Source organism: Palaemon carinicauda, chromosome 1 (genome assembly GCF_036898095.1).
Source record: "Palaemon carinicauda isolate YSFRI2023 chromosome 1, ASM3689809v2, whole genome shotgun sequence".
Lineage (NCBI taxonomy): Eukaryota > Metazoa > Arthropoda > Malacostraca > Decapoda > Palaemonidae > Palaemon > Palaemon carinicauda.
In genome coordinates this window covers 160,939,012-160,954,011 of record NC_090725.1, presented here as the reverse complement: position 1 = coordinate 160,954,011, position 15,000 = coordinate 160,939,012, and the positions used below count along the sequence as shown (strand labels likewise).

The following is a 15,000-nucleotide window of genomic DNA, read 5'->3' as shown; positions in this document are numbered from 1 at the left end:
CTAGTTAATCTTTGATTATTATTCTTCATTTTATTAACAAATGTTGAAGGATTGTAATCCGAGTAATTTCTCTTCTAAGCTCAAAATGATGGACGAATTATTCACTTTGTTACCGCCCTACCTTATATCCGACGTCATCTTCCGTGGATGGAATGGTTTGTTCAATACAGACCTATTAAGCTTCGGTCTTGTTTCCGTTTAAGTATGGTTTCAATATGTTAACGTGTACCTTCCTTTAGATTTTTCTTCTTCCTTGGGTTTCGATAATGTAGGTCAGGTCACTGATATTCATCAAAATCTGGAACGGTCCTTGAAACTTGTTGGTAAGAGTGAATCTCCTTATCATAAGGAAACCAGCACCTGTTGTTATACCGCATACTATCTGTCCTTACTTTTCATATCAAACCTTTTCTTGATTTTTCCTTGGCTTGTTTTCAGGTTTTCGATGGAAAATTTCCTTTTCTCACCAATCCTTTTCCTCAAATTCTTGACATATTCTCCATCTGTTCCCTCTCGATCCTTCCATTTTTCTACCAACATTTTAATCGATACTCTTACTTCTCGTCCAAACACCATTTCATTCAGGCTAGATCCCATGCTTTCTTGATAAGCATTGCGTACCATCATCGGAATCCTCTTCTTCTGAAAATAAATCCTCTAAGTTCATCACTCCTTCGGTTTCTCTGTGTTCTTCTACAGCCACTTTCTTTGTCATACTCCTAGTCGTCACACAACTAGGAAACAGATACGGGTAGTCCTTCTTGAGTTCAGTTGTAGGGCTTTACTTCAATGATTTCTCTGTTGCAATGGGGCAAGGTACAAACGGCGTTCTACCAACCTCATTACTAAGCAGGACTTCTACTCCTTCGACAGCCAATGAATCCTTTCCCGCTAAATAAAAATGACCTGTCCCCAACGCATGTGATAGTTTCAAATGGCAAATAGCGGTAACCTCCTCACCTCCTCTTCCCTTCAAAATGACCGAATCTCCTGTGAAAGACTGTTCCACCAACGGGTGTACACCTCATATGACTACAGTAAGATTACAACTTGAGTCGCACCATATCTTGACCGGGATCTGCTCGATCCCATCTAAAGCATTTAATATACCTCCATAAATATACAGTTTAAAGGCAGCCACGCTGTTTGAAGTTGCCCTGTTCATCGTGTAAACATTAGCTGGTTTATTTTCCTCGTTGTCCTTTCCCGTTTGTTTCTTCACCCTCTCATTCTGCGAAGTTGAATTATCCTTAACCACATGGGCGACTGCTTTTGGTTAGTTCAACCAACATTCCTTACTGATATATTCTTCTGCACGTCTTTTACAACACCTGAAGGAGGACATTTTGACGATTGTTGCTGTGGTGATATTCCTTTCTGCTTTGGAATAATACTAGTGATACTTTCGCTGTAACTATTGAACTTGTTCACATAGTTATTACTGAACTGGTTTCCATAGTTTGGGGAATATTTGACACTTGGTCGGAATGATGGTTGAAACTTCATACGCAAGGAGGGTTTACGACTGATAATATTATAATCTTCACTCAGCGAAGCTGCTCTATCAAATTTCTTCACCTCTCTCTCTCTCTCTCTCTCTCTCTCTCTCTCTCTCTCTCTCTCTCTCTCTCTCTCTCTCTCAGTACGTTCAAATATGTTCAGAAATTCCTTGTAAATATTGCTCCAGCACTATTAGCTATTCTAACTCAGCCATCTCTCTCACTTTGGCAGCCTCTATCCATCTCTTAAAAATCATAATTTTCTCATCCTTCTGCAAACTTCAGAATCTTTCATCATAACATTCAGGGGTCATCTGATACACTTGCAATACGCTCCTCTTCACTTCTCTACTCTTTTATCTGGTCCTGAGACAAGGCAAGATACGCACTGCATCTTTACAATGAGGACACTCTGCAATAACACACACCATTTATCTTCTTACCATTCCATCGTCCACACGACCGCTTCAAAATTATCGGGAGCTTCTTCTGTGAAGTTTGGAATTAACCTCTGTGCATCCGTCACATTAAAAACAGGATCATGCTTAGCAGGGGTCACCTCTGTCTGAGTTGCCGACCTTGCACAAGCATTCAACAGTTCCAATTTCCTTACGTGTCGTCCTTCGTCTCTCTCTCTCTTTCTTCCTGTCTTCCAATTTCTCTTGCTTCCATTTCCCTCGTATGTCTTGCAATTTCTCTTGCCTCTTCTCTCTCTCTTTCTTCCTGTCTTGCCACTTCTCTCTCTCTCTTTCTTCCCATCTTGCGCTTATCTCTCTCTTTCCTCCTGTCTTCCAATTTCTATTGCTTCCATTTCCCTCACATGTCTTGCAATTTCTCTCGCCTCTTATTTCTCTCTTTCTTTCTGTCTTGCCTCTTCTCGCTCTCTTTCTTCCCGTTCTGCCATCATCTTCAATTATATCAAATTCTCTTCCACTGCAGTTTGCCGAATCTCATTCCTCTATATTCCTTTTTGCTTTCATTTCTTCAGTTCCAAGGTTATCTCATACATGCTTCGCTACAAATTCTGCTACAGTATCTTCTTCCGTCAACTTTCCAGCGTTTATCAATGCTTCTAATGCTAGACACTTGATTTGGGCTTTAATCATTCCACTCGTTGCGTGGCCACCACATGCCATTAGAATAGAGAGCCACTGAGCTTTTGTTACATAAGCTTCCGACAATTCCTGAATAATTGGGTTTTCCAAAAACTCTTTTACATTGAACTGTGCATCTTGTACTTTACAAAAAATTATGACTCTCCAAAATTATATCCTAACAATACACAGAATCCTATCAACACTAAACTGTTCAAACCTTTAATGAAAACACGGCCCTGTTATCACAGACTCGCTCAATCCCAAGGTCTGGGCACCAAAATATATATTACGTCTTTAGAATTACGTAAATTCCGGAGCTCCAAAACTCACCTGATTATATTACATACCTCTGTTACAATTGCAAAATAATACCCGAGCTCTGAGAATATTACACAACTCCCAGACGGCAGTATATATCAACACTGAATATCCAAAGGTCACTTACATTACACTCAAAACAAAACTGGGTGATTAGTTATGTGAACTATTCAAAAACCAACCTCTTACTTTGGTTCTTAGTCAGGGAATACGAGCAAAGCACTGAGAAATATTATTGGTGAGTGAAATAATACACACTTCATAAAAGTAAATATATTCTATAAAAAGTTAAGAATAATTTAAAAGAATTAACACCAAAATTTATCACTCGAAATATTAAATCTTAACTAAACCTTAGACTAAGACAAAAGAAAGACACTTTGAAAAAAATTATACAATCCCTAGTTTCACTGGAAATTAATTTATAAAAATATTTCATTTTGATAGGTAATGAAAAGAGTTAACACTTTAACACTCTAATGAACATCATCATCATCATCATCGTCTCCTCCTATGCTTATTGACGCAAAGGGCCTACAGTAATGAAATTTACACACACATATATATATATATATATATATATATATATATATATATATATATATATATATATATATATATATATATATATATATATATATATATATATGTATATAGCTGTTGCACTAACGACTTTTGATTCACATAATGTTACAGAATGGTTAGGCAAAATTAATACACTTCACTGTTTAACCTAATCTCATAGGGCCAGTTACCAAAATTTATGTTGAAATGTAATTACATTAACACACTACTTGAATTAACATCCAATAATTTCACCAACATTTGAACAACACTATACACAATATACACTGGATGAAAATCACTTATTCACATTTGAGAGATAACACTTTGCATACTTGAGAAGAGTGAGGGCTGGCGGAAGTTGGCTCGTTCAAAGGGATAGGCTGGGTCTCTTCTGCTGCTTATGTATTCCTAGGGTCTATATATATTGACTTAATTCGCCTAGAAATTTCTATTAGATCATTCTCATAGTATGGTGGGCATAGCTCTAGTGGCGTAAAGTTGCCAACGTAGTAATTTGAAGAATGGGTACTAACCTTGCTTGCGAGGCAACTCTTTTTCAGCTAACTCTGCTCACCTTCCTCTCGTAACAATATAAAAAGAGTAAATCAAATTCAAGAATTTTCATGCACTCTCTAATCATGTGGAAACAAAAATGACGTAATCCCTTGTGCTCATACCTCGTGTGTGTCATCCAGCATACCTAAATAAGCTTACATAAGACTTCATAACAAAACTACGAGAAATAAAAAGTGAATTCTTTAAAGTAACCTAAATTTACATATATTGAATTGAATGAAAATACAATTAAATGAATGACGAAAGTCTTATGTAATTTACATACATATAATCAAACCCACGTGAGTGGAACTCACCTTACAAGCTGGCTATACATCTCTTAAATACACAAATAAAATACATGAATAAAATATCTACTCCTATGGTAGACCAGCTTTGTAAGTATATATATATATATATATATATATATATATATATATATATATATATATATATATATATATATATATATATAAAACATTTATTTATAACCCCTTTTCCACTTTTTTCAATTATCAAGTTAACACTTTCACACCTACCTCTCTCTCTCTCTCTGTATATACAGTATATATATATATATATATATATATATATATATATATATATATATATATATATATATATATATGAAGCTGGTCTAGTGTAGAGTATATAAGTTAATCAGGAATTTTATTCATGTTTTCATATGTGCATTGAAGAGGTGAATAGCCAGCTCTTAAGATGACTTCCTCTCGTGTAGATATAAGTGTCTTATGGAAATTACCTAAGACCTTCGTTGTTAATTTCATTGTATTCTTTATTCAAGACAGTATATGTAAATTTACGTTGTTCTTAAGAATTAACTTTTTATTTCACGTGTTTGGTTATAAAGTCTTATGTAATTTGTTTGAGAGTGTTATGTGATCCATATGAGATGTGAAGAAGGACTTAAGTAAATTTTTTTCATATTTTTATGAGGCATTGCGTGATGTTTGTGAGAAAATACGCAATTCTACTTTTGCCATGTGATTAAGAAAGATCTCGAAAATATTAATGTTAGATGTTATTTTTTTTTCTATTCCCAAGATTGGTGGGTGGGCGGAGCAGCTGAAAACCAGGTTCGTCTCTAGACCTTTTTATCTAATTGATAACTCTGATGCCCTTAGGCCAACCCCGAAGCTTCCAGATCTATTTGGAGTATTCTGGAAGTAGCTAAGTTTCATATAATGGTGACCCCAGGGATGCATAGATAAGATAGGGAATTCCAGCCTTAAGTCATAGCCATCTCCCCCTCTCTCTCACACCCACCTATGGTACATGATCGGTATATTGTTTTTTTTTCAGGGAAATCTCAAAGTTTTGGTGTGACGGGTTCTTGTAAACATTGTAAGTATTTACATAAATTCTCCTAGAGCTTCTGTAACTGGCCCTGTAGAAACGTGGAAAGTAATTGTATCATGACCAGTGTTTGTTTTATGCTTGCTCATATCCTGTTAAAGAATCTAAGTAAGAAATGGTTTTAGACAGTTCTTAATAACAATTACCCAGTGTTGTTTTGAGTGTACTTAAGAGTCCTTTGTATATTCATTGTTTTGTATATTGCTATCTAGGAGTTATATAACTGTCTTAGAGCTCGGCTGTTAATATTTTCAAGTTTAACAGATTTCATGTGAAAACTAACAGGTGAGTTTGGAACTCAAGAAGCTGTATAGCTTGCCAGCCGTAATATATATTATATTATATTTTGGTTCCTCGACGAGGGACCATCATGTAATATATTTTTGGTGCCCAGAGCGAGTCTGTTTTAAATATTGGTAATTAGAGGGTCATGTTTTGATTAAAGGTTTTGAACAATTCATTGTGGATAGGATTTTGTTTTGTTAGGATATATTTTTTTGTAGAGGTATAAAATTATCTGTTAAAGTACAAGATGGCAGAGTTTAATATCCAGGAGTTTTTGAATAACCCAATTATTCAGGAATTGTCAGAAGCCAATGTAATTAAAACTGAGTGGCTATCTATTTTAATGGCATGTGGTGGCCATGCAACGAATGGAAGGATTAAAGCCCAAATCAAGTGTCTAGCCTTAAAAGCATTGATAAACTAGGGAAAATTGTCGGAACAAACTATTGTAGCAGGTCGTGAACTGTTGGAGGAGGCTGAAGAAGAATTTGTAGTGAAGCAAGGGCCAGTTGTCCCACAAACTGAAGGCATGAAAGCAGAAAGGGATGTTTAGGCTGAGATTCAACGAACTGCAGCGGAGGAGAGTTTGAACAAGTTGAAAATGATGGAAAGAGAGTAGGAAATGGAAGCAATACAAGAAGAAGAAAAGAGAGAAGAAATGCGACATGCGAAGGAAATGGAAGCAAGACGAGAAGAAGAAGAGAGGAAGATCACAAGAAAAGAGGCAAGAGAGATTGCACGACATACGGGGGAGCTGGAGCTCTTGAATGCTCGTGCACAGTCGGCAAGGCAGAGTAACTCCTGCTATGCACGATCCCTTATTTAATGTGTCGAATGGCCAGAGGTTAATTCCAAGGTTCACAGAAGAGGCTCCTTATGAATTCGTCGATCATTTTGAAACGATCGCATCGACGATGCAATGGCCTGCAGATAAAAGGTCTGTGATATTGCAGAGTTTACTGTTTGGGGAAGTATACAGTGCTTACTTATCCTTATCTCAGGATCAGAGGAAGGAATATCAAGAAGTGAAGAAAAGCGTGCTGCAAGTGTATCTGATGACCCATAAATATTATAATGAAAGATTCAAAAGTTTGAGGAAGGATGATAAAGTGACTTTACTGGATTACGCATATAAGGTACGACGATGTTTTAAGAGATAGACAGAGGTTGCTAACATGAGGGAGATGGTTGATTTAGAAGAATTGATAATACTAGAACAGTATCTACAAGGAATTGCTGAACATATTCAAAAATACCTGAGAGAGAGAGGTAAAGAAACTGGATAAAGCCGCTTCACTGAGTGACTATTATAATATTATCAGTTGTAAACCCGGTGAGAGTGGGGCTGAGACAGGGATGTGTGATGTTGCCATGGTTGTTTAACTTGTATGTTGATGGAGTGGTGAGAGAGGTGAATGCTCGAGTGCTTGGACGAGGATTAAAACTGGTAGGCAAGAATGACCATGAATGGGAGGTAAATCAGTTGTTGTTTGCGGATGATACTGTACTGGTAGCAGACACAGAAGAGAAGCTTGACCGACTAGTGACAGAATTTGGAAGGGTGTGTGAGAGAAGGAAGTTGAGATTTAAAGTGGGTAAGAGTAAGGTTATGAGACGTACGAGAAGGGAAGGTGGTGCAAGGTTGAATGTCATGTTGAATGGAGAGTTACTTGAGGAGGTGGACCAGTTTAAGTACTTGGGGTCTGTTGTTGCAGCAAATGGTGGAGTGGAAGCAGATGTATGTCAGAGAGTGAATGAAGGTTGCAAAGTGTTGGGGGCAGTTAAGGGAGTAGTAAAAAATAGAAGGGTTGGGCATGAATGTAAAGAGAGTTCTATATGAGAAAGTGATTGTACCAACTGTGATGTATGGATCGGAGTTGTGGGGAATGAAAGTGATGGAGAGACAGAAATTGAATGTGTTTGAGATGAAGTGTCTTAGGAGTATGGCTGGTGTATCTCGAGTAGATAGGGTTAGGAACGAAGTGGTGAGGGAGAGAACGGGTGTAAGAAATGAGTTAGCGGCTAGAGTGGATATGAATGTGTTGAGGTGGTTTGGCCATGTTGAGAGAATGGAAAATGGTTGTCTGCTAAAGAAGGTGATTGACTTCACAGCAGCTTCAGCATGACAATTCGATTGTGGGTAGTGGGGTGAGGTTACCATGTGTCGAACTCCCCATCTCTTCATGAAATCCTTGAACTCTGCGATAGTGAATTGTGGCCCTCCATCTGTTCTAAGGCGAAGAGGAACACCAACTTCACGGAAGTAGCGGCAGAAGATCCTGATGGTATTAGAAGCGGTAGTATTGCCTTTGCAGGGGGCAACAACAGCCCATCCTGATAAGCGATCGACGACGACTAGGAAAGACTTCCCTGCAACAACAAAGAAGTCAGCTGAAACTGACTCAAAGGGTCTATGTTGGATTGTCGCCATTTAGTAGAGGTTCCTGCTACTGAGATGGCTGCAATGTCTGACATGCCTCACAAGCTCTGACTGTATTGGTGATGTCAGAATCAATACCGGGCCAGAAAACTGACTGCCTTGCTCTGCGCTTGGTTGCTTCCACACCCCTGTGGCTGTCATGCAAGTGGGACAAGGTGTGGCGAGGAAGGGCGGCAGGAACTACAACTCTTGCTCCATACAGGACGAGGTCACCATCGGCGTAGAGATCTGCACGTAGTTTCCAATATGGGAGTAAAGAATTGTGCAAGTCATATCTGTTGCGAGGGAATCCTGATGTGACACAATTGAGTAGACGCGTATACGAAGGATCTGTTCTCGCTGCGTTGCAAAGGTCCTGAAGTATCCGGTCAGCATCCTGAGCTGAAGACTCGTCTGAAAGAGTCACGGTGTTCATGGCTATGACAGTCCGAAGATGAGCAGCAGAAGAAGCACTCGAGATTTCGTCCTCCTGTGTGGGGTGGCTGACTGGGGCTCGAGACAATGCGTCTGGAACACAGAGCAACTTCCCAGCACGCCACACAGCTGTAAAGGTGTAGGGTGAGATCTTCTCCTTGAGGTGCTGGAGACGAGAGTTCTTGATGGCATCCAGCGTATAACTGTTCAGAATAGGGATGAGGGGCCGGTGATACGTCATCAGAGTAAAGTGCTGTAGGCCAGCTAGGTATAGCCTACACTTTGACATTGCCCAGACAACGGCTAGCATCTCGAGCTCAATGGTAGCGTAACGTGTCTCTGCATCAGCGAGAAAACGAGAACCACACTGAACTAGACACAGGTGTCCATTACCATGGTCCTGCAGGAGAGCATATCCAATGCCATTGAGGCATGAAGCGTCCGTCTGAAGAACGACGGATAGGTCTGGGTCAAAGAGGGCGAGAACTGGTGGACTGGTGAGGGCTGACTTGACGCATTGAAAGGCTTCCTCATGGTCAGAAGTCCAGACAAATGTTCTCTTGGGACTCATCAGGGGGCATAGAGGTTGGGCTGCAATGGAGATGTCAGGCGTAAACTCTGCTAACTGGTTGACCAATCCCATAAACCAGTGGTTCCCAAACTATCCTACCTGACGCCCTCTTTTTGCTTCCAGTAGACCCGTACGCCCCCACTCCTCTCTTTTTTCATATGAAATGATTCTCACATTTATTTCCTAGCATTGTAGAGGAAAACAGATTTCTGTTTGTATTACATTTTAATAATGAAAGCCACTCAAACAAATGATAGTACATTCCAGTAACTAAAAACGAAACATTTGGTTCAAAGTGCGCGAAAAAAAGTTTGAACATTAGCAAATTTGCAAAATTGAGTTGCAATTTTAAGAATAGATAATTAGAAAACATGGCATATTATATTTGGAAATACTTATGAGACTAAGGCACAATTTCTGGTCAAATTTAGTGAGATGGATGCATGTATGTAATGACAGATATTTGTTCTTTTAATGATTTTATTATTCTATTAAACAAGTAATTTCGAGCAGATGACTTCACGCCCCCCTTGTATCGTCCTCATGCCCCCCTAGTGGGGCGCGCCCCCCAGTTTGGGAACTACTGCCTTAAACGATCTGAGGTCCGTCAGGTTAGCAGGGCTCAGAAAATCCTTGATCGCACTGACTTTCTGGTGGTCAGCTGAGATGCCGTCCCCTGAGAGCGTGTATCCGCAGGAGTTCACAGATGGGGCAGCGACCACAAATTTGTTCTTGTTGAGTGTGATCCAGAACTTGCGGCACCTGGTGAGCACTTCGTGGATACGATAAAGGTGGGTAACATATTCTTCGTTGTAGAGAAGGAGGTTGTCTATCACCTTAACACAGTTTTGGACACCTTGAAGGGCCATATCACCTCGCAGGCAGAAGGCATCTTCAGTAGCTGCGAAGCCCATCGGTCCTCTGCAATGTATGAACTGACCATATTGCCTAATAAAGGTGGTTAAGTGACGATCTTCTTCAGCCAGTTCCATCTGCCAGTACCCGTAAAGAGCATCAGCTGTAGTGAAGAAACGAGACTTCCGGTTCACATTACGAATAGCCGTGTAGGGTGTGGGTGAAGGGTGGGCTGGACGAGAAACTTGGCTGTTCAGCTTGGTTAGATCGACGGTGATACGTACACTTGTTCCATTCTTGGTGACGACGACAAGAGGGTGACACCAAACTGAAGGGTCATCACCAGCTTGTTTGATTATCCCTTGGGCCACCATAAAATCAAGCTCTTCTTTGACTTGGTCCTTAAAAGCAAATGGAATCTGTCTTGGGGTGTGGATGGCGAAAGGCACTGCACCATCCTTTAGGTGGATTCTCATGGGAGGACCAGCCATGGGCTTGAGAGGAGCTGTCTTCAAATCTTCTTTCGAGATCAACACGTCTTGAAATTCCCAAAGAAAGTATTCCTTGGCTGCTGAAGGGGATGTAGTTGCTGAGATGGGCAGCTCCTTGCATCTATTGACATGCTTGACTTCTAAAATGGGTTTGGGGAAGTCGGGAGATATTATGGACAGTTCTTGACAATGGCCATAGGATAAAAGTGGAATTTCCACATTTTCGTGAACCTGAATCCTGGCAAGACATGATCGCTTGCCTGAGGTAAGGGTAGCTTGTAATATACCCAGAGCAGGTGACATCGGAGATCCATCCGCCGTGAACGTCACATTTGGCGGAGCTGGTTGCAAGCAGCTCCTGGATATACCCATGGTGTCCAGGTGTTGCTGTCCAATAACGGTGACGTCGGCACCTATGTCAGGTAACATCTTGATGGGAGAGTTAACATCACCAGATGACAAGAGGACACAGATAGGTTTGGGCGTCTTGGATATGATGGAAGGTGATCCTAAGCGACGACCGCTGGTCCGTGAATCTTATTGTTTGTTGGAGACTACAGAGGCACCACTGTTGCTTGAAGATCTGTCTCGATGACCATTTTGCTTGTTATCCTTGCAGCATTTGTCGAAGTGTCCAATACGGTGACAATGATGGCACTGGACTTTGCTGGCAGGACACTTCAACGTCCTGGACCAATGGCCAACACAGACACAGTTTTTGCAGGTACTGTTGTCAGCAGGGCATTTATCAGGTTCGTGCTGACGGGCACAATACTGGCATAAAACGGCTGTCTTAGAGGACTTCGGCGAAGGTGGAGGCTTCCCGCATGATTTCTTGTTTCTCCTGTAGGCTGAAATGGCACACAACTGGCTGGGTGGGCCACGTATGGCAGAAGTTGCAGTTTTAGCTGCCTCATATGATCGACAGGTTATGACGAAATCTTGAAGAGGAGAGTTGGCGTCCAAGGCAATTAACTTTTGAACCAACTCTGCATCTCGAATACACATCAAGATAATAATTTTCAGTTGGGTCTCTGCACATGCTACGGCATTACCTGGGCACAAATCAACTTCTTTTGCGATGCGTTGAAGTCTCACGTAGAAATCAGCAAAAGATTCTCCTTCCATTTGCTTACAGCTAAGCAACTCTCTTCAGCGAAGGGCTTCATTCCTTAGTTCCTTTATATGCAACTGTAGAGCATCCAGGACCTTGTCTACAGACTTATCTGTAGAGGGAGAAATCTGCAGTGTGTGTTCTAAAACATGCTGTGTTTCAAGGGTTAAACACATCCTCATCTGGATCATTTGTTTTCCACGTGGGAGCTTAGAAAGATCCACCATAACGGCATAGTCATCTCAACGGCGCCTCCATTCCCTGAACATTTGGAATGTAGCATCCGCCTTCAGTGGGGGTGGCGTTTGGGCTGTTGCCTTCTGTGGAGGTGGAAGAGCGGGTTGATTGGAGTTAGAATTCACCTCTCTGCCAGGTGTACGGTTGCCTGATGCCTGGATGAGAATGGATGATCGGGGCAAGAGTTTGAGTGAGAGCAGTAAACCTTGCATTTTCTTCTTCTCTTCTTGGATCATCCTCTCTTAGGCGAATTGCTTCTTTTTCCCTTCTTCTTATTCACGTTGTCTTTCTTGTCTTCTTGCTTCGTCTTCCCTCCTTCTTCTTTCATCCTCATACAAGCTAGATTTTTCTAAAAAACGAATTGAAGCGAGGAAATCAGTCCCGGAAGCTTGAGAGGCAGACGGGGGATAGTAGTGGGGACTCAAGAGTGGTGGGAAGGGAGAGGCAGCGCTCTCTAACACTCCCCCAACACTGTGGGCGTGGGCGGCATCGACGCTGTGGGCACCCACATCACTGAATGGCCCCTCTTCTGTGGGCTCTTCTAACTGTTCTGCAAGTATATCTTTCGAGGCCATTATTACTTTCGATGTGCAGTGGGTAAAAATACAGTTCCAGCAAAGTTATCAAAAACAACACGAACTGTTTTAAAACACTAATAAGAAGAAAAGTTTAATGCGAGCAAGTGAGTGCGCATGTGCATGAACACGTCCACCAGCGACTCCGAGTTGAGGGGAGCAGCAACTCTGCCTCAGGCACTGGTGCTCTGGCAGTCACCCCGTAACGATGGCTGAGACTGGATGAGGTCACGCATGCTCCAACAGAGTCCCAACAGACTATTTGCTTGCTTCTTGAAATAGCACAGCAAAAACACTGGGACGTAAAAAAAAGCACTATAAAAGCACAATGCACTGCACAACACTTCACTGTTTACTTGCATCACTACACTGCACATGAAATATGAATAAATTGAATTTCAACGAATTCACATTCGAACTAAGAGTCCATTAATGTCGTCAACTGGTTCCTGTTGTCCACGTCTTGAAAAAAAGTTCTCCTTACACGACACTGTAAGTTTACTGCGCCATCTACTTGTTGGTAACTTCCTTAACCTTAATTGGTGGGGCAAGGATACAACTTAAAAGTAAGTTCTCAATGTCTATTAGAGTAAATATACAAGATACGTGGGACACGAGGAAAGATAACTTATCAGCTAAGGGGACGAAGACAAACAGACTGCATCATGGGAACACAACAGATAAGTGTTGCCAATGCTGACTCAATGTTGCCATATCATATCAATAACATTACAGGAATTACTCTAATGATATGCAACATCTGAAATAATGGTTGAAAGTACATAATACTGTTAATAATACGTACAATAATAATAATCATGATAATGCAGTAAATAATACATACAATAATAATAATCATGACAATACTGGTACATGTGAAATGTGCCTTTTCATGTACCTACAGTTTCCTAGTTGTGTGATGACTAGGAGTATGAAGAAGGAAGTAGCTGCTGAAGAAGAAAAAGCAATTGAAGGAGCGATGAACTTGGAGACTGATAGCATTGCAATGGAAGGATGCATCATTAACATAGTTATTGTACCGTGTGATGGATGAGACGGAGGAACAGCAGTCTCCGACTTGTTATCATCTTGAGGATGGGTTGCTTATGAGATAGCATAGACCAGCCGATATCTTTGGGAATGCAGAATGGCGGATATACTGTCAGATATTAATTCCCGCACCGTTGAGAAGACAGGTGATCGCCATAGTGCACAAGATGGGACAAATGGGCATCCGGAAGACGACGGAGAAGACTATGAAACACTTTTTCTGGCCTGGCATGCATAATGACGTAAGCCAGTTTTACTGGATTTCCCCCAAGAAATTCCTTATCCAAGTGGATGCGTCGGATAATGGGATTGGAGCTGTCTTATTACAAGAAGACGAGGAAGGAATTCTTCACCCAGTTTGTTTTATGTCCAGGGAGCTGAAGAAACATCAGGGAGCCTACTTGACTGTTGAAAAGGAACTGCTAGCATTAGTCGCAGCGATAAACAAGTTTAAGGCCTATGGGAATCGACCACAGAATGAGGAGATTACAGAGTATTGGGGATCATAATCCTTTAACTTTTGTTAATAAGATAAAAAATAATAATCAAAAGTTAACTAGGTGGTCATTATGTTTGCAAGAGTATTGCATTAATGTAAAGCATATATCAGGTAAAGATAACTTGGTTGCAGATTATTTATCTCGTCTGAATCGATGAATTCTGGTTACTGTTATGCAATCTTTAAGAATTAACTTTTTATTTCACGTATTTTGTTACGAAATCTTACATAATGTGTTTAAAAGTGCTATATGATCCATACAAGATATGAACCAGGGCTTATGTAAATCTTTTTATATTTTTATGAGGCATTGCATCATGTTTGTGAGAAAATACGCAGTTCTTCATATTTGCCACGTGTTTTGGAAGGCTCTCGAAAATCCCAGTGTTAGATTTTATCTTTCTTTTTATTTCAGAGAACAGTAGGTGGGCATAGCTAGCTAAGAGAGAGTCATATCGCTGTTATGTTGGTACCAGTCCAAGAGTTTAATAATTGGCAACCTTATGCCTTTAAAAAAGCCCTCAAGCTTCCAGATCTCTGACCTCGAATAATCGAGAAGTCACTAAGTTCATATATAAGCGGCCTCAGGGATGCATAGCAGCAGAAGAGAAACATCCATCCTGTGAAAGAGCCAAAATTCATCCTCTCTCTCTGTAGTGCCTATAGTGTGTCCTCTCCAGAATGACTAAGTTTAATTACAACATACAGTAAATTATGTGTAATGAGTTGAAACGTTATGGAAGACATTAAAGGTGATTTATTTTAAATTTCTTGTGTTGAGGTGAGTGGTGGTATTTTGTAAATCTTTGTAACTGGCCCAGGAAGATTTATGTACAAACGTGAAGGATATTTGTATCGTTATTAGGTTAACTATTTTCATTAAGTGTCAAGACTAATTAATTGTGTAAAATTTAATTTAAAGTGAAACAAGTGATTGTATAATTTTCAGAGGTATTAATTTCTTTTACCTTAGTCTAAGTTTTGTTCAGACCTAACATTTTAGGTGATTTACCTTTTTCATGTAAGTTCTTTCAAAGTATAATTTTTATAGAATAT

The 15,000-nt window shown here is 40.4% G+C and overlaps 1 protein-coding gene across 1 annotated transcript; it reads right to left on the bottom strand.

The window, feature by feature from the left end:
• Nucleotides 1-8,145: 8,145 nt before the first annotated feature.
• Nucleotides 8,146-8,793, bottom strand: LOC137621450 (uncharacterized). Its single transcript, XM_068351799.1, has one exon. It carries the CDS (start codon nt 8,791-8,793, stop codon nt 8,146-8,148), a length of 648 nt encoding a protein of 215 aa, XP_068207900.1.
• Between the last annotated feature and the right edge of the window lie 6,207 nt (nt 8,794-15,000).